Genomic DNA, 26,908 nt, shown 5'->3' on the forward strand with positions numbered 1-26,908 from the left:
AAAGACCAAAGAGATTTTTAAAAAATCAAACCTTAAATATCATGGCTCTAGCAATCTGCCCTGCTTAAAGTTTAATGCAAAACGACATAGTGCCTCTGAGAGAGGGGGCAGTTTCATGTGAACCTGATCCAGTTTTCCCCTAGACTTGAGACGAGAGAATCTCTCTCTCCTGAAAACTACTCAAAGTATCTCTTTGACATTGTTTGGGGATGATTTTAATTTGGGGACACCAATGTTCATGTTGTTGTAGTGAGGGAGGCACTCGTGAGGGTGGGGAGGAAGTCTGGAAGTTTCTAAACAAGGTATGTGTTGATGGAAGAGGCACGACATGCCCCAGAAGACTGAGCACGAACCGGGGAGGGAGCAACAGGGGATGTCCTGGGATTTTCACTGTTTTCACACTGGTGGTTCTGAATACATAAACCATCCATGGCTTTTTGAGGGCAATTCTCTAACTCTCTTACCAGTAGCTAGCACATGCAATTATCACACTCTGAGAGACATGGTTTCTCACTTCCAACCTTGACGTCTCTGTGCCGAGGCCTGATTCAGGGCAGCTTCCTAAGGGGCCACAAACACACACATCAGTCTGTTCCACCACCTGGTAACAGCTCAGTCGCCTGGGCAGGTTTAGGACCCCCTGCTCCTTCCCTTCCCTGCCATGCGGTCAGTCCAGCCACCATCTGTGGGCCTAAAGAGGATTTTGCTAAGGTGCTTTCCCAAATAACACACATCCACATGGGTCTGACAGCAGGGCAGGCAGTATTTCTTAAATGTTAGAACTCCATCTGTGTTCGAACAGATCACAGAAGATCAATATGCATATCTCCCCAGGGCGGCCCTCAGGGTTGTGAGCTCACGTCCTGTGGGATGGCAGCTGGTTGAGACGGAAGGACGCTGAAATCCCACCGCTCCACACACAGGCCGAGACCCCTGCTCAGAGGAAGGCAGTGCCTTTTCCAGTTTGCATTTGGGCCAATTTCCCTGACCCCACCCACCCGAGGACCACGAAGTCCAGTTCACGTCCTCACCGCCAACACACGGATGTTTTCTAAGGAAGAGGATGTGCCCACGGCAAAGATGCTTTTCCTACTCCTGAGAGAGGAAGAAAAACAGAGAGCAAAGAGAGAGTGGACACAGATAAAAAGGAGAATGGGGACAGGCCGCCCTCTGCAACCCGTGGATCTGTTGTTCGTCCCTGGACACAGCTGCAAAGGGGTAGAAAATCAATTTTTTTCCTGTTACTCCACAGTGAGGAAGGAAAACCCATTTGCAAATTGAATTAAATCCAATCATAGCATGTCTGTTTGTCGAGGACCAGAAAAATTAGCCACAGATACAGCTACATAACCCAGCAATGTAACTAGCAATCAACATGCTCCCGTTTCAAAGCTCGGCTGAGACATTTTCCTTCCCCTTTTTAAAGGGACACCCACGGCTCGATGTCCCCAAGACCCTTCGGTCCGCCAGCGCGTCAGCCGCTCGTAAGGACCCCGAGCCCACCTGGAAGAACGTGCCTCCAAGCTCCTGCCTTTGGGGTCTGCACACCGCAGTCAGCGAGGATTGGCTAAGAACTAGAACTCTCCAGAAGGCGGTTTCTTCCCGAGCGGCCGTCTGTGGTGCTGACGGTGGGAAGCATCCCCAGTGTCCGTGCAGGCTGGATCCTGGGCACAGAACCCTCCACTGAGCCCCGAATCCCCGGTTCCGGGAGGGACGGTCCTGAAATTTCACTAGCAGTCTGCCCCCTAGTGGCACAACACAGCACTTCGGGTAACTCGGATGGGAAAAGAAATGTTTTCCTCTCTTTCAGGGAGCAAAAGAATTCAAGTTTTTCCAGATAGCGCAGGGTGGGGCATTCACCCTCAGAGGACGGCTTCCAGAGCCGATCAAGCGGGGCCCACGGGGCCCGGGGCCCAGGTCGAGTCCGGGCAGGCGGCGCCACGCGGGGCTCTGCGCACAGCCTGCGGGGCGGCGGCCTCCCACGCCCCTGGCCGGTGTTCCCCTTGGGCGATGGCCTTCCGTCTCCCCTCTCTCGTTTTAAAATAGCGGAGCCACTCCACCAGCAACCAATCTATCAGGAATGTGAAAAGTAAGAGGCTTTTCTTGATAATTATTTTTTGGCAAATCGTTCATGTGGAGGAGCCTTTCTGAAGGGCCGGGTGGAAGTTTTGAGGTGACGGTGCACGAGTTTCCTAAGAGCCCAAGGAGCTGGGCTGCTGGTTTTAAGAAGGGAATCTGCTCGCGACTGCGGCTGGTGTGGGGACGGCGGAAGATGCCCGTGAGACCTGCCGCCTGGAGTTTGCTTCCAGCTTTGAGACCCTCAGCACTTGGCCTGCTTCAGCTTCTCGATGTGGTAGCACAGCTTCAGCGCGGGTCCCAGCTTCAGGCCCAAGTACTTCATGACCACGTCGCTCTTCAGCAGCAGGAGGGCATTGCCATCGATCTCCTGGTGGGGCAGGACCAGAAAACATCCGGAAGATGGTCAGAGTGATCAGATAGCGGCTGTGGTCCCAAGTGTGGGCAGCGGATGAGGGAAGGGACACGGGCTTACTTAGCTACAGAAGCTCTTATTTCCCAGGCGAAGTCTCCCTAAAAAATAAGCTGGAGCAAACAAACCCTGCATGTGCCCCTCTCCCCATGGGCTCCCTGGGGCCGTCGGTGCCCTGGGCCCTTCACGCGCCTTCTCTCTCCTGGCTGAAGGCACCAGGCACACCCCGGCCAGGTCCCCGCACGTGATGTGTGGCTCCTCTCCTGGGGCTGGGGGTGGGCAGGAAGTGTCCAGTGGACTGGCTGGCTGTGTCCCCCCATCACGTGTTGGAACCCTCAGCCCAAAGTGATGGTATCTGGAGGTGGGGACTTTGGGAGTGAATTAGGTCATGAGGGTGCAGCCCCTACATGGGGTCAGTGTCTTTATACAACGGGAAGGTGACCACCTGCAGCCCTAAGAGGCCTCTCGCCAGACCCTAGCCGTGCTGGCCCCTGACCTTGTCTGCCAGGCTCCAGAACTGAGCAGCGAATTGCTGTTGTTCATAAGCCAGCCAGTCAGTGGTGCCTCATTACGGTGGCCTGGACTAAGGCAAAGTTCACCCACTGGACTCAGAAACCAGTGGTCACCTTTCCATTTCTGGTGATGTAAGGTCCTGACTTTCATCAATCACCCTTGTCTCTATTTCTTTCCTTGGTAATCGCACCTACCTTTAGCTGATTACCAAATTGCTAATTAAATTCTATGAGCGATTTCACTGTTTGTGGCCCTGTCAACGCTGCGAGGGGCATACAACCGAACGGTGCCCTGCTTCCTCCCCGGGGTTCTTCCGCAGGGAACTCCCAAGGGCATGTCGACCCCCTGAGGTCCTGGTACCTCCTGGTTGTCTGAAAACAATAACCCTCCAGGACGCGTGTTGAATTCATGAACCTAGCAAGGCTGGGTCTCCTCATCCACCTACAGGGCTATTTTCAGGTCACAAGAGACAAAGGGTAGACCTTTTGGGTGCCCAGGGGAGAGCAGAGGCAGTTACAGGACTCACGACTGTGCAGGTCACCAGCCCCTCATTCATCTGTCCATCCTGCCAGCCAGCATCACGAGGCGCCTACTCTGTGTCACTCACTCTCAATGTCCTTGGCAAATGGCAGAGGTCATTAAGAGCCTAAAGTTCTCTCTTTGACCCCCACCCCCGCCCCAGACTTCCACCCCTGCCTCCATTCTGCGAGAAAGCCAGCCTCCTCCCACCCAGATCTGTCTACACACAACCCGCTCTGTGGTCCTCACTCTCGAGGTCAAGGTCAAATACTTCCCTAATAAAATGTGAGCGTAGGGGTAGATAAGGAGCCTCTCCAGATGGCAGAGTATGATTCTGCGACACAAACACCAAATCAAATGAGAGGCAGGAAGGAATGTAACGGGGGCAGACGGGACGTGCTTCTCCCCTCCCACGAGATGTCCACATCTAATCCCCGAAGCCTGGGACTGTCGGGTCCCTCGGCACAGGGGTTTTGGGGTGGTGGATGGAATTTATAACAGGGAGCGTCCTGCAGAGCCCCGGCGTGCACCACAGTCGCGGGGCCCAGAGACTGGAGGAAGTCAGAAGAGCCACAGAGCTGGCGGCCCAAGAAGGGCTCGGCGTCGTGTTACTGGCGTTCCGGGTAGGCTGGGGGCTTGCGAGCAGAAACTGAGGGCGGGTCTGGATGCTGGAAACACCAAGGAAACAGACCCCCCCTGGAGCCTCCAGAAAGAATGGGGGCCCTGCTGACACCTGCACCTGTCCCAGTGAGACCCCTGGCAGGCTGCTGACCCACTGAACTGCAATATAATAAATTGGTGTTGTTTTAAGCTACTACGTTTACAGTCATTGTTAGAGCAGCAAAAGAAGACCAACAGAGTAGGCTTGGCAGGTAAAGTACTAACTGTACCCTTTTCTTCCCATTAATCATCTTTATATTTCAGAATCTCCTAAAGAGTGATGACAATACCCACTAACTGAAGGCCCTCAGCCACTGTGCTGAAGCCTTTACGTGCATTTTCTCACATAATCCTCAAAGCAGTTCAGGAACAGCTGCTATAACAGTCCGCCTGGCATGCTGTCTGTGTGCTATGAGTGTTGCATGCCCAGGTAGGTGGATGGGCAGGAAAACAGGTTCTCCTGAGAAAGGCCAAACTGGGAGACCAGAGGGGACAAATCCCTTAAAAACAAAGTTAAGTGGCTGTGCTGCTCTGAGAGGCCTGTGACTCCATCTGGCCTTCCTGAATGGTGCCCCCAGGGCTTAGATTGGACCCCTCACCCTACAGTCCGCAGCGCCCTGCACCTCGCCCTCCACCCTTGCTCCTACCCACCCGCCCAGGCCACCCCAGGCCAGGCCCACCACGCACATACATGCTTCCTGAAGAGCTCCACGTGCGGCCCCAGCGCCTGTGGGTCAGCATCTTTCACGAACCAGACCACATCCTCCACGGTCCAGGTGGATGGGTTCCTGCTCCTCGGCCGCCTGGCGTCCTGCCGGTCTGGAGAAGGGCTCAAGGCTGGGTGGGTGAGCACAGAAAAGGAAACCATTAGACACCCAGATGGGGGCCTCAGTGCCTCCCTGGTGCCATCTGCTCCCACCTGGCCTCTGAGTCCAAGGTGGCGGCCTCCATGTCCTGCCACCACCGTGAGAGGCTGGGAGTGGTTACGATTGTCAGGAGCCCAGAGTACAGGAGGCCATTCCTAGAGGCAGATCTTAACCTTCTATGCAAAAGTCCTCTGCTCTCCCAAGGAATTAGAAAATGCATCTCTTTTCAACAGGCAGCAGTTCTGACCCCTGACAGAGTTTTAAAGACCCTTCTGCTCAGTTCTGTCCCTGTGGGCCCTGGGCCTCTTATAACCAGGTGCCTGGTGACCACAGCTTGCTAAGATGACTGTCCAAACGGGCCTCTGCAAACACCCTCAGAAGTCCTGGCTGGGAGATGTCTATGCCAGGCTGCACACATACAGAAAGGAGCTGCAGTCTCACCCACAGCCCAGGGGCCCACAGGGCACCCTCACGACCCTCTGGCCTGTCAGAGCACTTACTCCAATCTGCCCCCAAGACCGGGAAGTCCTCCACAGCAAAGTGCCTGATCCTTTGTCTAGTCAACAGGTGGCCCTACTGGCCAACTGCGGCGCAAGCTGCCGTGTCACCTAAACGCATTCCCACATAGCACCTGAAAGGTGACAGGTGCAGGAAGAATGGAGGCACAGAGCAGATGCCTGGCCATATGTCAGGGCTGGTGTTTTGGGGATGTCTCACACTGACGCACCCTCTTTCCCCAGAGCTACCTTCTCCTTCCTGCCCTGGCTCTGCAGCCTCAGGGGTACTGCCAGCACCTGCTTTGTCTCTGGCTTCTGCTTTGTCCCCAGCTCCAGTGAGATTCTTCGCCTCCAATTTCTCTCTGTCTGCTCCTGCCTTTATCAAGTCAGCCCACATCTGAGTCCTCATGACCTTCATGGGGCCCTTTGAATTCTTCCTCCAAGCAGCAGACCCTATTTCCCTTGGTGGTTCCATTGCCAGACCCTGGGGACAGGAGCAGCGCACGGAGGGCCCCCCGACCTGGGAGGGGCCGCACCTCTCCTGCAGGAACCTGCAGTTGCCAAGTCTTTATTTTGTTTCAGGCTTTCCACCAGCCTTCAACCGGGCGAGGTTTCACATGAGGAGGGGCTGACGCCTCCGGACAGGCAGGGCCTCCACCCCCACCTGTTCGGGGAACCTCTGCTCCTCCCTTTCTGGGGCTGACGGCTCCACTGCACCCTCTACCTGCCCCGCGGCACCTGGCGGCCTGCGTGCCACTGCTTCTCATGCCACTCCTTCTCCGGCCACCACAACATCCTTTACCGTTTCCATAGCAACTTGTAGGGACGCCATTCCGGTCACCAACAATTTTTTTACCTCCTCAATGGCACGTCGCAGCCCGCGTTCTTGTGCCGCCTCTTCTCGTGCTCCCTGCAGGAGGGTGTCTTTCTCCCTTACGGCCTTTCTCAATATTGTGAGAAGAAAATTCCCCACCATTCCCACGGCCTCACGGGTGCTCTGTTTCTCTCAGCAATTCCCTAGTTTGCTGAGGGCCAACTTCACCACCTCAGGTGCTGCCTCCACCCCCTCCCAGTCACCTCAGACCACACGTCCACTGGGGGACACTCGACTGTCTCCCCGTCCATAGGAGCAGCCTGCCGCTCCCACGAGGGGAGCCTGTTCTGTTCCTCGGTCAACAATGAATCCTGCCGACTATCGCCAATTATCAGCCCTGGACAAGTTCACTATGGATTCAATGAGACTGAAAAAATGACGGTGGAACATTCTTGGGGTGAAAGGGTTTATACCCAACTTTATTCCCACGGTGGCAGGTCCGTCACTAGAATCCCATCCACTCAGAGCGAATCTGCCCGCAGCAAGCCGGTCTCTGCCTCTGGGCCTCTCTGTCCCTGCAGCCGTCTCAGTCTCTGTCCTTGGTGCTGCCACCACTCCAGCCTCTACTGTCCTGCAGCCGTGCAGCCCAGAGCACTGGGCGGAAATCTTTCTATATAGAACCAATAACAACATATTGCCCACATGTGTGCAGTGAGCAAGCTGACCAGGGCCGGGTGAGAATCCTGGCCGCAGGAACCCTCCCTTTCTCCACACCTTGTATCACAATGATGCATGTACTTGTCTGTAACCTCCAGTTCGATTTTAACTTCTTGAAGATCAGCTTTTTCATCTTCCCCCTATTCATTCCGTAAACATCTCCTGAGCATCTCTTCTGTACCAGGTCCTCAGCACGATGGGGTAAAACGGGAGCTGCTCATTATAGGGTTTACAGTCTCTGACTCCTCCAACAGCTCTAAGGAAATATATTTGCAAATATGGATTCAAGAAATGTGAAATGAATCAATGTACTTTGCAGAAACAATGTAATTTATACAAAAGCCTGTGCAGGTGATCCTTAGTCCTATTTTCAGGCCAGAAAAAAAGTTGAGCCTCTGAAGAATGAAGCTGTTTGCCTGCAGAATAATTCCAACTTTAGAAGTAAGGAAGCCTTCACCTCCATTTCCCTCCAGTAACCTGTCTCTTTTTCCTTCTCTTTTTAAAGTGCTTGAGAAGTGCACAGTTCTCCATTAATGTTGAGAAAAGTACACAATCACATTTTCTGAGTCTGGTTTGGCTGAGAATTGGATGTGCTTTGAGATTTTCCCTGCCTTTTCGTCACTGGGCCTGGAAGTGCACGCTGAGGTGGTCTGGCACAGGGCATTTTCCCGGGTCCCTGTTACTGCCCCCTCAGCCATCTGCATGCTGGTGCACGCTTATTAGAAATGGTTTCGCCACATTTAAAGATATCTGCACTCAACACAGGGACGAGGAATCATAGAAATCGCATTCGCCTTTGGGTCCCGCCCCAGAGGATCTTTGGTGTTAATCGGGGTGACAATAGATGCTCTGATTACAAAGGTAGAAGTCCTCGTGCCAAGAATGATTTTAGAGTGATCAGAGGAGAGGTCAGATCTAATTTCCTGTGTTTGACAGGAAGGAAAAATACCAGACCTGGAGCAGGTTCTGGGAGCCTCCCTCCCACCCACTGCAGCCCGGGGACCCAGCAAGGGGCTGGCTTGTCTCTAGGGAGCTGGCGCCCTGGGCGACGGCGGTGGAGGCACCTGCCCTGCTGCCTGGTGCTTGCCGAGGGCCTTTCCACTTCCCGGAGGGAAGGGCAGTGGCCAGGTGGGCTGAGACGCCCTCGGACGGCCTTGTGGTCAGACAAGGCAGGGCAGCAGGGACCCTGTCACACTCAGGAGCCGCTCTAGATCCAGAGAACGAAGCATGCTCTAGAAGGAAGGGAAATGAGACTTCCCAGTGCAGGCTTGTAAAGCCTCTGCTGAGGTCTGTGCTCACAGTGAGCACGCTAGTCTGACCCACCGGCTCTGAAGGTGTCAGGAAGACAGATGAGTCCGTCTGACACAACCGGGTCAGGCAGATGGCACTGGACAGCAGCAAGACATGATGGATGTGCAGAAACCTGTCTCCTAAAGGAATGGAGCAGGCAAAGCTCTCACCAAACGCCTCTGTGGGAAGGTGGGCTCTCCAGCACACAGGACTTTGCAGGGTCAAGTCCGTTCACCGGGGGCTGCCGGAGACGTGTGAGAAGCAGGACCCAGCTGTGAACGGACGCGTAACTAAAGAGGGTGGTGTTGTCCCTAAAGCCGAAGTTTCTAAGGTCCCAGGACTAGGACGGCTATGAGTCAGTGTTTAAAGCAATCCTGGACGTGTTCACAGCACAGGTAGGTGAGTCTGTGAGTCCCTCTTTGTCTCACACACACCCACACACACATAATTTCCTTTTGCTCATTCATAATTTGGAGGGAACTTCTAAGCTAACAATACAATAACGCAGAAGAATGGAACGAGCTACGCGCTGCGAGTCAGAAACCCCTACCACCCACCGGTCATGTGAGCACCTCCGTGCTTCTCAGGCGCCAACCACGGGACTCGGGAAGGATCTCCCAGGCCCCTTCCCCCTGCAGCACCCAACGGCCAGGCTGCCCCACGACCACTGAAGGAGGCCCCTTCTCACGCACCTGAAAGCCTCATCCCCCCATCATCTGTCCCTGGGCAGAGCACGCTGAGGAAGGGCCAGGGCCGGGCCTCAAGCCCCTGCCGGGCCTGATCACTCTCCATGGGCCTCAGTCTCTTTATCTTGTTTCTCCAGAGTGTTGTAAGCATCAAGTGACTATGTGGCTTTGGTCTGGAGCTTGACCAGATGCATCGTGAAGGGAAGCCCGTCAGCCCTTCCTCAGGCGGCCCAAGTCCCCTCGGCCCCCCAGCCTCTCTGGCAGCTGGAGCTGCGCTGGGCGGCGATGCAGGGCAGGCGCAGGGAGGGATGCAGCAAACTGTTTTCAGTTCTCCTGGAGCCCCGGCCCCGCAGAACGCATCTTTCCTAGAAGCAGGGCAGGCCACACAGAGCACAGGGGGTGCCCGGGCTGCCGCACAGTCCGGGCACCATCACGCAGTTTGAAACGGTGCTGTTTTTCGTTGTTCCTATTGCAGGCGTTTGCAAAACGCTTATGAGGAGAGATGGGTGAGAGAAGAGAGTTTGGCCAACCCTTAGATTCTAATTGGGTTTTTCTTTTACTTCCTCAAGATCAGCGGGCCTGCCTGTACGAGAAAAGGGGATGCCTCTAGAGACCAGGAGAGACCGTGGGCTAGTGCTGAGGCCACAGGGGGCAGGTTCCCCGTCTGCCACCACAGACACTGCAGCCCCTGGGCAGGCAGTTCGGCCTCTGCCAGGGAGCCTTCCCACCTCCCCTCCCTACTGCCCCTCCCGCCATGGCCTCCCCTTCCAGCCGGCTCCACTGCCACTTCTCCCAGGAGCCTTGCCTTCGCCCCAGAGTGGGCTCAGCCCCGCCCGCCCAGTCTGAGTCCCCCACAGCACCCATCCCTTCCCTTTGCAGCAACGGCAACAGTTACAGTTGAGTCTGTGGTGCTGTCAACACCTGTCTCTCTGGAGTTGCACAGAGAGGCCCACATGTGTCTGGCTCATGGCTCCATCCTCAGACCTGGGAAGAGCTGCTGGCATATTGTGCCGAGGAAGCACCTGCTGGCTGGGACCGACCCAAGTCCCTCTGAGTCTCACCGATCTCACCAAGCGTGGAAGGATTAAATGAGGTGATTCGAAGCATCAAACAGTAATTCCATGAACGTCACTCCATGATGGCTGACAGACTCGTCTTCTTAAATCCTGTGGCCATCAACTCACTTCCCTGTTCAGGAATGTCTGGTTTCCACAGACCAAGGCCCAGTCTGCCTGTCATGGCCCCAAACCTGCCACGCAACTTCCCTCAGCTCCCCCCACAAACTCCCTTCTGTCCCCAGAATGAGTGAGTTCGGGCCACGCCTTTGTTCGCCCCCCGCCCCGCTCACGCAGCGGGCCATCCTCTCTCTCCCTTTTCTGGCTGAATCCTCTCTATGTGTCGCCCAAGGCCACACCCCATGGAAGCAAATTCCAACCCACAGGAGGGACCTGGATGTAATAACGATGCCAGGTTTATTTTCTTTCTTGATTTTGAAGCTTGGACCTAGCTTGGCTGGGAATTCTGTATCATGTCCTTTTAAACGCTGGAGTTAGGAAGCTTTTGTTATCCGCACCTGCGTATAGCTCTGGATGATTCTATCTTGGTAAAGAGATGGGGAGAGCTCTCCGATTTTCACCGGAGTGTCAGCGACCACCAGGGAAATGTGTCCTGAGAACACGTCCCTTATGAGTCCACTGGCAGGGGCGACACATGCAATCAAGACAGCAGGAGGCCGGGTATTCTCCTGCGCAAGACTGCCGAGAAGTCTGCCATGCCTCTGGCACTGCCCCTGCTGCCGGAGCCTCCTGCACGGCTCTGGCGCCTGCGGTTTTAAACCATTTTCATGAGTGCCATGGGGGGCGGATATCCATCTCTAGGACCCTTCTCGGGTTTATGACTTGGGTGGAACCCTCTTAAGGAGGTATGGTTTCTTAATACGACTGCTTTCACTTGGAATGCAATTTCAGAGCAATTCCAAGCAGTTCTGTGGGTGGAGGGATAGCTTAATAGCCCTCCAGAGGGCCCCCCTGCAAGCACCCGGCCCGGCAGCTAGGTGACAGATGGGTAAGGAGCCTGATGGCTTTTTAAAAATATACTTTAATATACTGCCACTCAGCTGAGCCTGGTTTATCTCCACGGTTTCCAAATGTGTTGAGCTGTGCAAACTTTGTTCAAGCAGAGCCCATGTAGAGCCCCTCCACAAATGTGAAGAGGCCCTGGTTAAAGAGGGCTGCGTGTGGAGTCCTGTCCGCTCCCACCTCCTCTTGCCCACCCCCTAGGACCTCAGAGGGCTGCTTGAAGCCCCCCAGTTTGAAACTCCTTGGGGTAGTTTTGAAAGACACAGGCTTTGAAGTCAAATCCTGGCTCTACACTTGACTGACCTTCTCTTGATCTTCACTTTCTTTATCTGTAAATTGAAATGATGATGCCTACCGTAGCATACACCCCCTGTGATAAAACACAGAAAATGTGACTTCTAATAATGTGCGGGAAGTGTCTGACCCAAAGCACACACACAATAAATAGCTATTTAGTATATGCCCCAAACAAGCAGGCTCCTTTCCTGGGCTGTGGGGGGATTCAAAGATGAGCAAGACCTCATGATGCTGAGCGTCTGCTTCCCACGTGGGGCTGAAGAGAGGACCAGAGATGAGCAGACAAAGCGGCCCAGAGGCAGCAAGAGGGACAAACACGCCCAGTTAGGTATGGCAGAGACACTATCTTTTCCCACTTTGTCCTTTGTGACAAAGTCCCTGACTTCCAGCTGGGATCATGGCTGCTTAGAATTGCAACTGAATTTCCTGGCCTCCCTTGCAGCTCGTGGCCATAGGACTGAGTTCTGGCCGGGGAGGTGTAGGAAGCGGAGACCGCTTTCCGAGATGCCGGCATTGCGCACTGGCCACTCCGCCTCCCCACCATCTTCTCTGTCCAACACCGGGAGTGGGCATGGCTGGCCGGCTCTTCCCAGCATCTGTGGTCCATTTAGCACCCCAAAGAAGGCCCTGGTTAAGAGGACTCTCTGGAGCATTAAAGAGTTAATGCACCTATGCAGGGTGAATGGAATTTCATTTTTCCTCTGCAAACCAAAGGCTCAGCAGTGACCTGCAGTATCAGTCCTGCAGCAGCTTTACTCCAAGGGGCCTGGCTGGCTCTGTGACTCGGAGCAGCCCACAGCCCTACAGGGTTCTGCACATTACGAACAACTCTGACTTCCAGGGTATCAGGCAAAGTTCTCACTAATATTTCTAAGTTGCAAAAGCGATTCTCAATATTCAGGACAGTCGGTGGTTTGCTCGCAGCAGAAAGCAGCAGGCGCTTGTGGGCTCTGCTTCTCTGCTCTCACCCCGGGTCCTGAGAGACACAAGTCCTGAGCCAGGGAGGCTTTCCTGGGCTGCAGCCAGGGCACATTCCTCAGACCCAGTCAGGCTCTAATTCCAGCAGAACCAAGGGCGGGGTGGAGGTGAGAACAAGCTGAGGTGGGAGGGCATCCCCAGGCCCTTGGGAAGGGGGCAGCAGGGCTGGGGAGGAGGGCTACCTGGAGGCCCTTTCAAGGGTCCTGGGTGCCCTGACGCAGGGGCAGCACTGGGCCGGGACGGGGCAGACAATGCGTCAGCAGGAGACAGTCCCTCCATCCAAGCCGTGCCTCCTTCTCTCTGCTTGAAATCCTACCCTTCAGACCCAGGGTCTGAGACTTCACCAACTTGGATGGGAGAGAGTAAATGTCTCCTTTTTATAGAATGTGGCCGCACCCTTAGGATTATGGGGCAACCCAAGCGGCGCTGTGTTCTGTGATCACAACCTCAGCAAAGAAGAACCGGGTTGAGGGGAAGGAGTTGAGACGAGATGCGTGAAGTGCAGAGGGACCCGGGAGGAAGGTACTGACACCCAGAGGCAGTGTGAAGGTACCGGACACCACGGGGGGCAGGGGGGTGACCCCGAGATAACGAATGCTTACTGAATATCTACTATGTGCCAGAGAGCCCACTGGCTCTGGAGGTAAACCCCAGAACCAAACGCTGCCCCCTTATGCCCTGGAAGATGCCGGTTTGTGCCAGATCCCGTTCCCTTCTCCTCTTCCTACATGTCAAATAGAACAGTATCTCCCCCCTTTGCAAAACCTTCTTCCTGGACAACCGCCCTGTGTGGCAGCGCTGAGAGGGGGTCTGCGAGGCGCCTCTACATTTGGGAAGAGCCCCATGGCCGAGGGGAAGTGTGCCCAGCCCCTCAGAGAGGCTCCCCTCTGCGGGCCCCTGCTCGGCTCTCCATCCGCAGCCCCAGACGCTTGGCTGGGACGGAGGACGCTCTCTGAGGGGAGAGTGTAGATCACACAAAATAGCTCATCCCTGCGGCTTGTCAGGGCCGTTGGTGGAGGGACCCAAGGTGCAGAACAGAATGCGCCCTGCCAGAGAAGACAGCCAGCCCACTGGGAGGCCTCCCTGACCCCTGGCCTAAAGCGTCTTTTCTTCAGCAATTCTAGGGCACAGAGCTGATGGGCTGTGATCTGTGACTGTGCTCCTGTGACCACTAATACTTATTGAGCTTTTACTACGTCCTGGGCCTCGTACTAAACACACGTGAGAACTTATTTAATCCTCCTAACAAACCTGTGAGGTGAGCAGTATTATCATTATTCCACTTCACAGGTGAGGAAACCGAGGCACAGAGAAGTTTAGACTTGCGACAGGTCACATGGTCAGGAGGTGGCAGATGCAGGATTCCAGCCCAGCCTGTCTGGGTCCACAGTCCCTGTGACCATCCACTATGCTCTACAGCCTCTGTTCACTCATAAAATACTGAAGCTTGAAAATGACTTTTTTGAAAATATAAATCCATGGTATGGATTTACATGCAAGTCACCCCTAGAATGGCAGCACTTTCATACGCTGCAGCCCAACAAGCCATTTTTAACGGGTGAGGCAGAAGTGGCCTTCCAACCAGCATTGTGGGAAGGTTGCTTAACTCTGGTTCAACTTGTGTATTTATATCCTGCAAGTGACACCCATATACAAATAAAACTACCAACATCTGGTTTTCCTTTGCTCGCACAGAGCTAGTCTATGCCTCTCAGACTCCCTGAGAGTTCAGTGTAGCAACACAGCCAGCTCTCACCGATGTCCGTCACTTCCAGGCCCCAGGGAAGGGTGCATGCCTCCTCCACTCTCCTTCCCTTTCTACCCGCTAGCTGCTTGGGGCACGGACGCTGCAGGAGACGCAGGGCCATAAGACGGACAGGCCTGGGTCCCTGAGTTAGGCTGCACTCATCACCTAGGAATATTCACTTTGGACTCTGGAACAAAAATTAAGCTGTTATATTTGAGCCAGTGCACATTTTGGAGTCTACCTACTCCTACAGCCTAGCCTACTCTAATATACAATTTCTTTGCTTAGGGTCAAACGTTGAAGGCAGCTGCCTTCGAGAACAATATTACATGAAGGGGCTTGTGGAAACTTCTAATTTCCCACACTCACACAGCCACAGTCCCCACCTGCCCCCTGTGTGTGGTGGCCCCAGGGACAGGGAAGAGGAGGTTAAGTCAGGGGAAGCCAGTGCATGCGTTACATTACCACATCTGTTTCCTTCAAGAGAGGTCCCATTTCTCTTGGTGCTGGAGCCTGGGGGCCTCAGCCCAGGTGCCAAGGGGCCTCCAGAGGACAGGGAGCTGGTGAGGGGACCACCAGCAGTGGTGGCCAGGCACCCCCCAAGGGGTCCATCTCCAGAGTTCTGCCTCTTGCAGTACAGCGCGGACGAGGTGGGCAAAGAGCCCCTGTGGCTAAAGGCGGAGGCGGAGGGGTCCATGTTGTAGCGGCTCATGCCCACAGGGCTCACCAGGTATTCCTCAGTGGTGACTGTTTTTGCTAAGAAGGCAGGGCAGAGAAGCAGAAGTCAGAGGGCAGTCGAGAGGCCAAGCGGTGCTCAGTCTTGACAAATGTTTCCCCAGCAGCAAAGCCACCACTACCTGTGGGGACGGGCGATGAGAAGGAACGGACCCACATCATGATCCCAGGTAGCTGGCCTCTCGGCCGATTGCAGCGCCTGCCTCTCTATGGCTGGGATCAGGAGATGTGCCCCTCTACGTTCAGTGGAAAAAGCGATCCTCTTGGTTATCGATGACTAGGAAATGAACTCCCAACAAACTGCTCCGTCCATGGTCTGCCCCTCCAGCAGCGGCTGCCAGCTGGTCTGAGTCCCCCTGCTCCTTTTTCTCATGCCTACCACCACTGCCTCCCTCACCCAGACTGGGACCCCTGAGGACAACAGCAGTCACAAGGCCCCAGAATCCAGAAAACATGTTCGGTCTGGGTGGTGACTCGGGTACGATGGCGCTTGCTCCCCACTTTCAGTCCCAATACATACAAGGGCACTAACCTTCTGCTAAAGCTAACAAACTGGGGACGCAAATGCTGATCCGGTTGGCCCTGTGGTCCCCCCTCAACCCTGAAGATGAGAGGTGAAGAGCCAATCTGGGGCAGGGGCACTAGAGGCCCTGCAGCATCTACCGACCTGATCATCAGCTCCCCTGCCACGTAAATCAGGACTCTCTGCACTTTCGTAGTCTTACAGTCCATTGACCTCTGTCTGTGAGCTACACCTGTAGCCAAATGGTGTGGGGTGTTTTGTTTTATTTTTAAGAATGAAGTCCGGAGAAATCATGGGGATAGAAGGAGGAAGGAAAATATTCTAGTAATTCCTTCTCTTCAGTCCCTCACACCCTAGACAAGATTATATCTGCCTGGCCCCATCAATAATCATCTGTATACCAGATATGATCAAAACAGATCTTGACAATCTGCAAAGAAAATGGACTAAAGTAACAAAAAGCAATGGATTCCCCCAAGTTGGCAATGGGGAAACACATTTTGGGTCCCACAATCCAGATGTCTTCTTCATGTTTGAATCCTTCCCATAATGTAGATATTGAAGATTAAGACTTGGTTTTATTAGGGGAACTAGCACGTCTTCTCACAGATGTGGGTGGATATGGGGGTGCCTGGAAGTAGAAGTCATTATACATGGGTTACAGCTAAAGCAGTGCTTAAAGCAAAATTTATAGTCAGAAATACTTACTTTAAAAGAAGAAAGACATCAAGTTAATAACCTAATTTTCCTTATTAAGAACTGTAGCTAAAAGAGTAAACTAAACTTAAAGTAAACAGAAGGAAGGAAATAATAAAGATTGGAGTAGAAACTAGAGACTAGAAAGACAACAGAAAAAAAGCAGTGAAACCAAAAGCTGGCTCTTTGAAAAGATCAACAACATTGACAAACTTTTAGCAAGACTGGCCAAGAAAAAAAAGAGAAGACTCAAATGACTAGAATCAGAAATGAAAGCAATGACATGCTACCAATCTTATGGGAATAAAATGGATTATGAAGGAATGTAATGAACAATCATATGCCAAAAAGTTAGGTAAGTTAGAAGAAATGGACAAATCACCAAACTGACCTAAGAAGAAGTAGACAATCTGAGTAGACTTTGAACAAGAGTGAATCATTAACCAAAAACCTACTCACAAGGAAATTCCAGATCCAGATCAAGGGAATTTTACCAAGCATTTAAAGAAAAATTAAAACCAATTACTCACAACTGTTACAAGAAACAGGAGAGAGTGTTATGGACTGCATGGTGCACCCCAAATTCATATGTGGAGTCCCTAACCTGAACTGTGACTACATGAAGACAAGGTCTCTGAGGAGGTAATAAAGATTAAGTTAGGTCTCAAGGGTAGGACCTTAACCCAGTAGGACTGGTTAGGAAGACGGCACTGGCGAGAAGAGGAAGACACCCACGAGAGCATGCACGCTCTCTCTTTCCACACACAGGTGCACAGGGAGGAGGCCATGTGGGGACACAGTGAGAAGGCGGCAGTCCATAAGCCAGGAAGAGAGGTCTCACCAGAAACCAACCTTGACATCACCTTGATCTTACACTTTTAGCCTCAAGAACTGGGAAGAAACTAGTTTGTGTTGTTTAAGCCACCTAGTCTGTGATTTTCTGTTATGGCAGCCAAGCAGACTAATGCAAGGAAGGAACAGTTCCCAACCCCTTCTATGAGGCCACTACTATCCTGATACCAAAACCAGCCAAAGACATCACAAGAAAAGAAAACTGCAGATTAATATCTCTTGTGAATGTGGATGCAAAAATCCCACAAAATAGTTGCAAACCAAATCCAATAATATATAACCAAGTAAGATTTACCCTAAGAATGCAAGGTTGGTGTAACATTCAAAAATAAATTAATGTGATCTACCATATAGCTATAATAAAAAACAAAGATGGTATGATTATCTCAATAGATGCAGAAAAAGAATTTGACAAAATCCAACATCCTTTCCTGATAAAAACACTCGACACACTAAGGATAGAAGGGAACTTCCTCAACCTGAGAAAGGGCATGTACAAAAACCTGCAGCTAACAGCATAGTTAATGGTGAAAACTAGACTTTTCCTCCTAAGAAGGAATGAGACAAGGGCACATATTCTCACCACTCTATTCATCAATTTACTGGAAAATCCAGCTGAGCAATTAGATAAGTAAAAGAAGGAAAGGTATCTAAATTGGGGAGGAAGAAGTAAAACTATGTCTTCTATATAAGAAATCCTAAAGAATCCATTAAAATACTATTGAGACTAGTAACTGAGTTTAATAAGGTTGCAGGATATAAGATTAAAATGCAAAAATCAATTGTATTTCAGATCAATCTGAAAATTAAATTAAGAAAAAAATTCCATTTTTAACACTATTAAAAAGGGTAAATATGAATAAATTTAACAAGAGCAGTGTAAAACTAATGTTCTGAAAACTACAAAACATTGTTGAAAAATTTTTAAAGATCTAAATAAACAGAAAAAGTCCCAAGTTCATGCATCAGAAGACTTAATATTGTTAAAATGGCAATACTGCCTCAATTTATCTCGAGTCAATGCAATTCTTGTCAGAATTTCAGCTAGCTTCCTTGTAGAAATTGACAAGCTGATTCTGAAATTCATGTGGATTTTCAAGGGACCAGCAATAGCCAAAACAGCAATAAAACAGAAGAACGAAGCAGAGTATTCACACTTGCTAATTTCAAAGCTGACTACAAAGCAGTAGTAATAAAGACAGTGCAGTGTTGGCACAAGGACAGACATGCAGATCAATGGAATAGAATTAAGAGTCCAGAAATAAACCCATATGTCTTTTCAACAACTGGAGCTGGAACAACTGGATAGCCACATGCAAAACAATGAAGCTGGACCCAGACTTCACACCTTATACAAAAAATTAATTCAAAATGGAGCAAAGTCCTAAACATAAGAGCAAAATCTTATAGAACTCTTCAAAGGAAACACAGGCATACATCTTCATGACCTTGGCTTTGAGGAGGTAGTCTTAGATTTGACACCAAAAGCACAAGCAACAAAGGAAAAAAATAGATAAATTGGACTTCATAAAAATGTTAAACTTTTACACTTTGAAAGATACCATCAAGAAAGTGTAAAAAGATACCCCATAGAATGGGAGAAAATACTTGCAAATCATATATGATAAGGAATTTGTACCCAGAGTAACTCAACAATAAAAAGACAACCTGATTTTAAAAATGGGCAAAGGACCTGACTAGGCCTCTCTCCAAAGAAGATACACAAATGACCAATAAACACATGAAAACATGTTCCACAGCATTAGTCACTGGGAAATGCAACTCAAAACTACAATGAGGTACCACCTCACACTCACTAGGATGATCGTAATCAGAAAGTCAGGTAATAACAAGGGTTGTTGATGCTTTAGAGGAGCTGAAACCCTCACACACTGCTGGTGAGATGTGAAATGGGTCAGCCTCTTTGGAAAACACTCTGGCTCACGGTTAAAAATAGTCACCATGTGACCCAGCAATTCCGCTCCCAGGTATAAACCCAGGAGAAATTAAAACAGAAGTCCACACAAACATTCGTACATGAGTATTAACAGAAGCATTACTCACAATAGTCAAAAGGTGGAAACAACCGCATGACTATCAACTGATGAATGGGTAACTACAACGTGGGCTCTGCAAACAATGGAATATTGAGGTATAAGGAAGAAATGAGGTGCTGATAACTACTACAGCGCGAACAAGCCTTGTAATGTTACACTAAGTGAAAGAAGCCAGCCACAAAAGACCACGTATTAAGTGATTCCATTTGTATGAAATGTCCTGGATAGGCAGGTCTACAGAGACAAAAAGTAGATTAGTGGTTATAGGGCACGGAGGTGGGGGACAGCAGGTGCTGGCTAACAGTACGTGGGTTTTTGAGATGTGGAGAATAATCTACAGCTGTGGTGATGGCCGCACATATCTATGAATAGGCTAAAAACCATTGTACGACGTATGCATTACATCCCGATGAAGCTGTTTGAAAAGTCACTGCTGAAGCCCAGTTCGGTGTGGACACATTCTTGCAAGTGCTGCACAGCCAAGTCCAACAAGAGCTGCTTTGGCCACTAGCACATGGGCAGTACGCTGAGCAGCCTGAGCACCAGCACACGGCACCTCCTGCTTTGTGGCTAGTGAAGGGCTGCCAGACACCTTCAGGAAGCTGGACTCCTCATCGTCACCTCGACAGCCTCTACTGCACCTCTTCCCTCTGGGTCAGAGGGTATCATTAGGAAGATTCTAGAAAGGGCCAGGCTATGGAGCCATATAGCAGGCTGTTTCCTAAATGGAGCAAAGAAAAGGAGAACTAACATTTACTGAGCACCTACTACAGGCCAGCACCATTCCAAGCTGGTCAGCAGTAAGGCATCATCACATTCCCTTTACTAGAAAGTTCTCATCATCTGCGTAGTAAACAATCCTCTTAGCGTCCCCAGCAGCACGTGCTTTGCTGTACATGCGAGGAAGCTTCTCACAATGTCTAGCACTCAATAAATATTTATCAAGTACACACTGGGCCCAGGGTTAGCAGTGAGGCAGCCATTATACAGAATATGCATTAAAATTCAGATTATAAAGGACTAAATATAAATTATTCATTAGATGGTCAATAAATAATGAAAAAAGATTTAACTAAGACATTTAATCATTTGATTAAATATTTGAAATCCAAATTAAACTATGTCTGTAATTCCGATAGTTTAAGGTAGAGAATGCCAATAGCTCACCAATCTGCCCAATAATTTGAAAATACAGATGCAGATGGAAGCCTGTTTTCCTGGGACAACTTGTGGAAATGGGGCACAAGAGGACATGGGCTTTATTGGTCTGAAAACCGCTGACAGCGATGAGTGAGATCAAGGCCGTAAAAGCCAGCCTCTGGGCTGCCATCAGATGAATCCACCATGAAGAGAAGCCAACTTGAAGTAGGCCGGAGCTACAGCCCTCTGCCCAGCACAGGATGCCCCGGCGATCCTGAAGTCAGCCGGCAGGCCACCCTGGTGACAGGCCACCAAGCCCGCACCATGGCCCTGCAGAGCCCGTAGGTCCCAGGACACCTGGGCATGATCAGTGTGGTCCGGGGCACATCCCAGAGTGCCGTTCAGAATTGAAGCCATATCTGCTCAAACCTGATTAGAAGTCTTTCCCTCGCCTGTATAAACAGGGGCGCTGACACTTAACCTCATACACCCAAGTGAAAGTGGTTGATATAATGGATATAATAATCATCGTCAACCACAGGGCCTCCACCCAAAACCCAGCCCCGCAGTCCCCAAGTGTTAAATGCGTCCCACCGGTGGCTCAGGGGTGATTTTAGGTGGCAGTTTGGTCTATTAGTTTCCTAAGGCTGCAGAAATTACCACAAGCTTGGCAGCTTAGAACAGAAATGTGTTCTTTCATAGCTGCAGAGGACAGACGTCTGGACTCAAGGTGTCAGCTGGGCCGTGCTATCTCTGGGAGCCCCTTCCCCGCCTCTGTCCAGCTTCTGCTGGTTGCCCCCCACCCTCAGTGGTCCTTGGCTGTGGACACACCGCTCCCATCTCAGCCGCCACTGTCACATGCATCTTCCCTGTGTGTCTGTGCCCAGATGTCCCTCTTACGAGGACCCCAGCCACTCGGTTACAGCCCGAAGCCCACTCTGACCTCCCTCTAACTGGCATGCACCTGCTGAGGCCCCGCGCACAGGCGCCAGGGGTTAGGGCTTGAACAGCTATCCTCTGGGAACAACAGCAGGTGGCTGTAATTTTTTATAGTCACATATTTTACTGTGCCTCAATAAAATATAATTAGCCCATCAAGCTGTGATTTCACTGATATGCTATCATTGCTCAAGATGACTAAAGGCTAAAGTTAAAAGAAATGAATCCTTAAAGCTCATGTAAGATTGTAGATCAACTACACTTCAATTAAAAAAAATAAATGAATTCGTTTAAAGAAATATCTTGAGTAAACACTCTCATGGTTGCTGCTCAGACGACAAGAATCGTGAAGGTGGCGTGTTAGCACTGGAATGCACTGAGCTGGCCCCAGCCCCTCTGCAGCCAGGGTGTTATCTAGAGGAAGAAAAGGTAAATAAACGAGCCTCCTATCTGAAAGCTTCCCCACAGAGATTTATAATCTCCCTCACAGTTAAGTCATTGTGCTACAAAGTGCACTGCTTGGAAGTTCTTCCTTACATCTAACTGCAAGTTCCTTTAGCTTCTGTTAGAAAGTTGACTGGTGACCACATACCGTTTACAGTGTCCAACCCTTTAAGTCACCCGGCACGTACTTAATGCCAGAGGAATTACAGGTACGCAGAGCTTCTGGCAGCTTAAGAATTCGGTGAAGTGTGACACACGGACTGTTCGTTACCTCAAACCTCTGGTGTAAGTGGGTAAAAAGGACCAAGTATGTACTTGGAGAGAGAACTACTCTTTGCACGCATTCTTGTGGCTGACTGGTGAGTGAACACCAGATGGGGCCAGCAGACCTGGGAACGTCCGGCTCGAGGGCCCCGCACGGATCCCGCTCCTGCACCGGCTTGTGGCCGACCGCAGGGCTGGGCGTTCCTGGTCCTCTGCTCCTGCGTGCCCAGCAGCCCCTTCTCATCTGGAAGGGGCCGCCTTATCACCCTGGCTCTTCTCTCTGAGCTGCAGGGTCCGACCCAGCCTCTATTTAAAGCCACTGCATGGCCGTGGGACCACAGCTCAGCAGCACAGGGTGCACCAGAGGCGTCTTATGCCCTTCTCTTCTGCAGCCACCTGCTGCCATCTATGAGACAAAGGACGCCACTTGTCAATCACTAAACTCCCCCCTTTACCCCCCGTCTCCGCAAAAAAAAAAAAAAAATCTGCTTTTGTGCCATCACACAAGGCTGCTTAAAGGCAGGCAACCCCACGAACGTGCGTGCAAAGAAGCCAGCCACATGTTCAGGGCCCAGTGGCCTGGGATTCAGAGCGGCCTGGCAGTCCTTTCTCACCGTTGCTAATAAGTTTGTGGATGATGTGAGGCCAAAGAATGTGCTAGAAGAGCTCAAACCCACCCAACCTCAGTGGACACCATTTACTTCTGCATCTGAACTGTCAGTCTCCCTGCTTGGGGAGCAAACTCCAGGGTCAGGAGTGCGTGGGCGCCCCCTCTTCCCTCAGCCTGCCGAGGCCCCTAGGGCGCCGGGGGCAGCCATTCCTGCTGTGTGTCTGGAGGGTCGGGTGTGAGTGCCTAGAATGCAGAGATGCTCCAAAGAGAAGCAAGAAGAGGCAGAGGGACAGGAAGGAGGAAGCCAGGAGCCGGAGAGAAGGAGAAAGTCCCAAAGAGGTGAAGGAGCAGAGAGGGAAGGGGCCGTGCGCGTGGACCCTCCAGACGGAGCCGAGTTCAGGCCGGCACTGAGCCCCTGTCGGTTAGGACACAGACCTAACTGCTCACATCTAAGGGGACCTGGACTGTTCGTCTTATTTAAAAATTAAACAGGCTCTCTACCTGGGCTCAGACTGTCACTCCCACGACTTAGGCACTGCCCCTCCTCAGTGCCCAACAGTTCTTCCTCTCACACGCACATGCACATGCACACACACACTCACACTCACCCTCCTCTTCCCACCTCACGTCCCCACATCAGTCAGGACTCCCCACGGCTGCCGCAGCTGCACCCTGGGCTCTGCTGCACCTCATGCCGTGTCCCCTAGGCTGGGGGCCGTGGCCCTTCTAGGGGTTGGTGGCCAGTCGGCCGGCCCAGCCCTGCAGGCCACACAACCCTGCCCAGGCTGGCCAGGTCAGACCACCGGGTCCAGGTCCAGAGGGTTCTGTGTGTGAACGACTTGGCCCGGCTGCTTAAAGAGACACAGCGCCGCAGACTCCGGCCCTGAGACCCAGGGGGGACAGGACGCAGCCGGGGGCCCCACGCCACCGCCCCGAGTAGCTGGGGCATGGCTGTACCCCCTGCAGAAGCAGGCGCCCTGCCTAGAGCACAGCCAGCACACTCTGGGAGGCAGAGAAAGGGCCCCGTGAGGAGGGACGCTGCAAGAAGGGGGGCCAGAGGGAGCGGTTCCCGGAAACCAGAGTGGGTGCCCAGGAGGGTGTCCCTCCCGGCGCTGAGCCAGGGCCCCGGGGGCAGCGCTCACCTGGGGGGTGCAACCAGCAGCCTCACGCACACTCCTTCCCGGCTCCGCTGTACCCCGCAGGTGCCCCGAGCGGGCAGAGGAGGCACAGGGGCCCCCGGGGGGCCTCCACGGCAGGACCAGCTCTCGCCCCGGCCGTCCCCCTGCCTCTCACCGAGGCGCCCGCACAGGTCCGGGGTTTCCTTTCTCAGGCTCAGTCCCACCCTTGCTCCTTGCTCACGTAAGCTGTCCGCTGTCCCTGGGGCCTCTGGGGCCTCCAGTCCCAGCCTGCCGGGTTCAAAGGGCACCAGGCCACACCACCTATAAGGGTTTGTCTTTCATTCGCTTCAATTAAATTTTCCATTAACTTGGTCTCTGGCCAGTATAGATTTTCTCTTCAAGCCTGTCTCTAAGGTCAGATCACTCCGCCCTCAGAAGCAACCTTACGACTCCCCTCTGGCCCACTTAAGTACATTTATGTATTTTTCTTCCCTAATGAAATGTGCAGAAACCAACCATAATTTAATACCTGACACCTGAAATTCTTTACCCGTCTCTCCCTGACGTTTCTGGTTTGCCGAAGACGGTTCTAAGCCTACGGCTGACTTCCTCCCCTGGAGATTCTGCCAAAAGACAGCTGTTTGGAATAACGAACTTGCTCTTTCAGTCTTGAAAGGAAGGCAAGTTCCATAGCCGCCCTCTGCAGGGGCTTGGAGCTCTGCCAGGCCCCCACCCCAGACTTATAGGGACCCCAGGGGTGGGGGAGGGCAACGGTGGGGACCTTTCACCGGCAAGCTGTTTCCTCAACAGCCCTTTTCGGTCTTTCATAGAATTTGGGGGAAATTAAAAGTGGTCCTTAATCTGGAAGATGTTGAAGAGCCTGCAATAGAGGATACCTTGTACGTTTTGGTTCCAAATGGACATCCTGGCTTTGAGGAAGGCCGCCAGTCCCTTGCAGTATTCCTCACGCTAGTCGAGAAAGCTGCCAAGTAATGAGATGCTCCACGGAGAGGCCCGTATGGCGAGGAACTGACAGCTCATGGGGAACCGAATCCTGCCAATAGCCCCGAGAATGAGCCAGGGAGGGGGTCCTCCCCTAGGCAAGCTTTGGCATGCATACCACCTTGTGAGAGGCCCGGAGACAGAGGACCCAGTTACGCTGCAGCTCAACCCCTAACTCGCAGAAACTCTGAGATAATATATGTGAAGTCAGTAAATTTTGGGGTGATTTGTCACACAGCAATAGGTAGCTAATACAGACGGAAAAGGGGGATGTATTTCTTTCCTCTGTACTCCACATATACAGATTGGAAGCTGTAATTATTAATTCAGTAGCAGCTAGGACACACCTGCTGTAGATCTACCTGTTCAGTTCTCTGCCGGCAAGATTATGGGTTTATTTTTCAGCTGCTTACGTACGAGACCCAGACACTCCCACTAACAGGACAGAGTTCATCTTGGTGTCTACCGGTTTCCTAAGTAGTTTCAATCCTCTCGGCATGGCTTGCCGTTTTAACACTAGTTCTGAGGCACGGTCAGCACATACTGTGTGGGTGACCTGCAGACATTAACTGGAGCCAAGCCCAGGGGCTCAGGGTATCGGTCCAGGGAAACAGCCCAAAGCGGGGGACAGAGTGTCCAGCTGCAGCTCATGGAGGTTCTGGAATGGCTGCCTCTCATATACTCAGCCCTTGGTTTCCATCAGTACTTGCACCTTCTGTGTTCTGATGTGCAAATCAGAGAACATGGTCCCCATCTCCTTGGATGTCTGTGGAGGCCTGGCCCATCCCCTACATCCCCTGTTCCCACAGGCAGGAGCCCCTGGGACAGGACGCTGGCGACACACGCAGAAGGCCTTCTGCAGCCGTCGCGGGATCCCCGGCATCATGGGGCCAGCTGGGGAGTGGCTTACTTTCTTTCCGTTTCACTTTAATATAGACACTTTGTATTTAAATATCTCAAGTTGGTCAACATGATTCAATATTATGCATATCTATCCCATATTTAAAGAACCTTGGGGGCCACAACAATTTAATTGGAACATTCATTCATTCATTTAGCCAATGACTATTGAGTATGTATCTTGTGCTTCCTCGATATCTACAGAATGAGAAAAAGAACATTATCCTTACAATGCAAAGGGACCCAATAAATAACTGAATGCTGTAAAAATCTATTTTAAATTCTACAAAACCCAGGCTTTTCTCTAGAGGTTATATTTTTTGCTTTTAACTCAATGTTTTAAAATATGCATAAATATTGTAATTTAATGAATGCTATAATTGAAAATACATTAAAGAGCTGTTCCTAAATGAACTCATACTGGCACACAGGCTAAAATTAGGAATCGTACACGGGATTCCTTCTATGCAGTACAAGCTCTGGTGGGGCTTCTCCTGGCCTCTCTGTCTGAAAATATCTGGCCAGTGATTTGCTTCAGAACTTGTGGACACTCTTCTTTTAACCTATCCATCAAAACTTTGTGCAAGATCCTTAGGACCCGAGCTTGACACGGATGCTTCATTCCCCTTGCAGACGCCCCCTTTCCACCAACCTGGACTGAGAGCCCCAAAGCTCATTTTGTTCATGTGACCAGTGGCTGTGAGAAGACAGCTCTGTGATATTCCAGCCACTGGCCTGCCTTCCCACTGGCCTCCCACTGGGAGACCAGCAGCCACAGGGAACAGGAGTAACACACCTTCATTCATTCCTTTGCTCTCCACCATTGTCTAAACCACCAGGTCAAACATCTGCCCGGCCACTTCGTGTGGGCTTTGAAGAGATGAAAAAGCTCCCCCCGGGGGCTGTGCCTGGCCTCTGGAGATCATCCTGCAATGATGTGGCTGGGCCACAAGGACAAGGACGGAACAGTCCTCGGGGCCGAGAGGACAAACGGAGTCAGTCCGCTTGACATGCGGTTGCCACCTCGATTTTGCTGAGTGGGGTGAGGCTTTGTGTGGTTCTTCTACATCTTTGCTAGAAGTGCCACTCGTGAACATGGACTCTGTGTGGTCAGTCTCCTGGGCTGGGAGACAGGAGGCACAGCCTACCCCCACGTGCTGGGTAACGGGGCCCCTCCAACATGCCGGCTGGGAAGAAGAGCAGAGGTCAGGGCAGGGAAGGCCTGGGCTCCCCACCGCTGCTGCCTTTCTGGGTGGCTCTGGGCATAACCAGGCCCTGTGCACCTCAGGGCATCAAAAAGGGCAGCTCAGTAAATGTTTAGCTGACGGACTAAAAGGGTGCTTCTGTGTAATGGAACTCCTGACACTTCAGAAATTCGATTTCTTTTCAGAAATAAACAATCTTTTGGGAAGAGATAGTCTCTGTACAGTCATTCTCTGTAGAGCTATCATATTAGACAAATTTGCAGTTCAACGAGG

At 51.7% G+C, this 26,908-nt stretch overlaps 1 protein-coding gene across 5 annotated transcripts in view; it reads right to left on the minus strand.

Moving 5' to 3' along the window:
* Positions 1–1,447: 1,447 nt before the first annotated feature.
* SCML4 (Scm polycomb group protein like 4) overlaps positions 1,448–26,908 on the minus strand; it is a 77,816-nt gene continuing 52,355 nt past the window's right edge. For 2 of the 5 annotated variants that reach the window (XM_036902906.2, XM_036902903.2), the window contains exons 6-8: positions 14,616–14,906; positions 4,872–5,017; positions 1,448–2,446 (exon numbers count right to left, since the gene is read on the minus strand). In XM_036902906.2, coding sequence (XP_036758801.1) covers positions 2,321–2,446; positions 4,872–5,017; positions 14,616–14,906 — 563 coding nt within the window. In that variant the 3' untranslated portion in view covers positions 1,448–2,320. Of the gene's footprint in view, positions 2,447–4,867; positions 5,018–14,615; positions 14,907–23,552; positions 23,685–26,908 lie in introns of those variants that run through there. The other 3 variants (XM_036902907.2, XM_036902904.2, XM_036902905.2) reach the window with 3 other exon arrangements.

Source organism: Manis pentadactyla, chromosome 12 (assembly GCF_030020395.1).
Source record: "Manis pentadactyla isolate mManPen7 chromosome 12, mManPen7.hap1, whole genome shotgun sequence".
In the NCBI taxonomy this organism is placed as follows: domain Eukaryota; kingdom Metazoa; phylum Chordata; class Mammalia; order Pholidota; family Manidae; genus Manis; species Manis pentadactyla.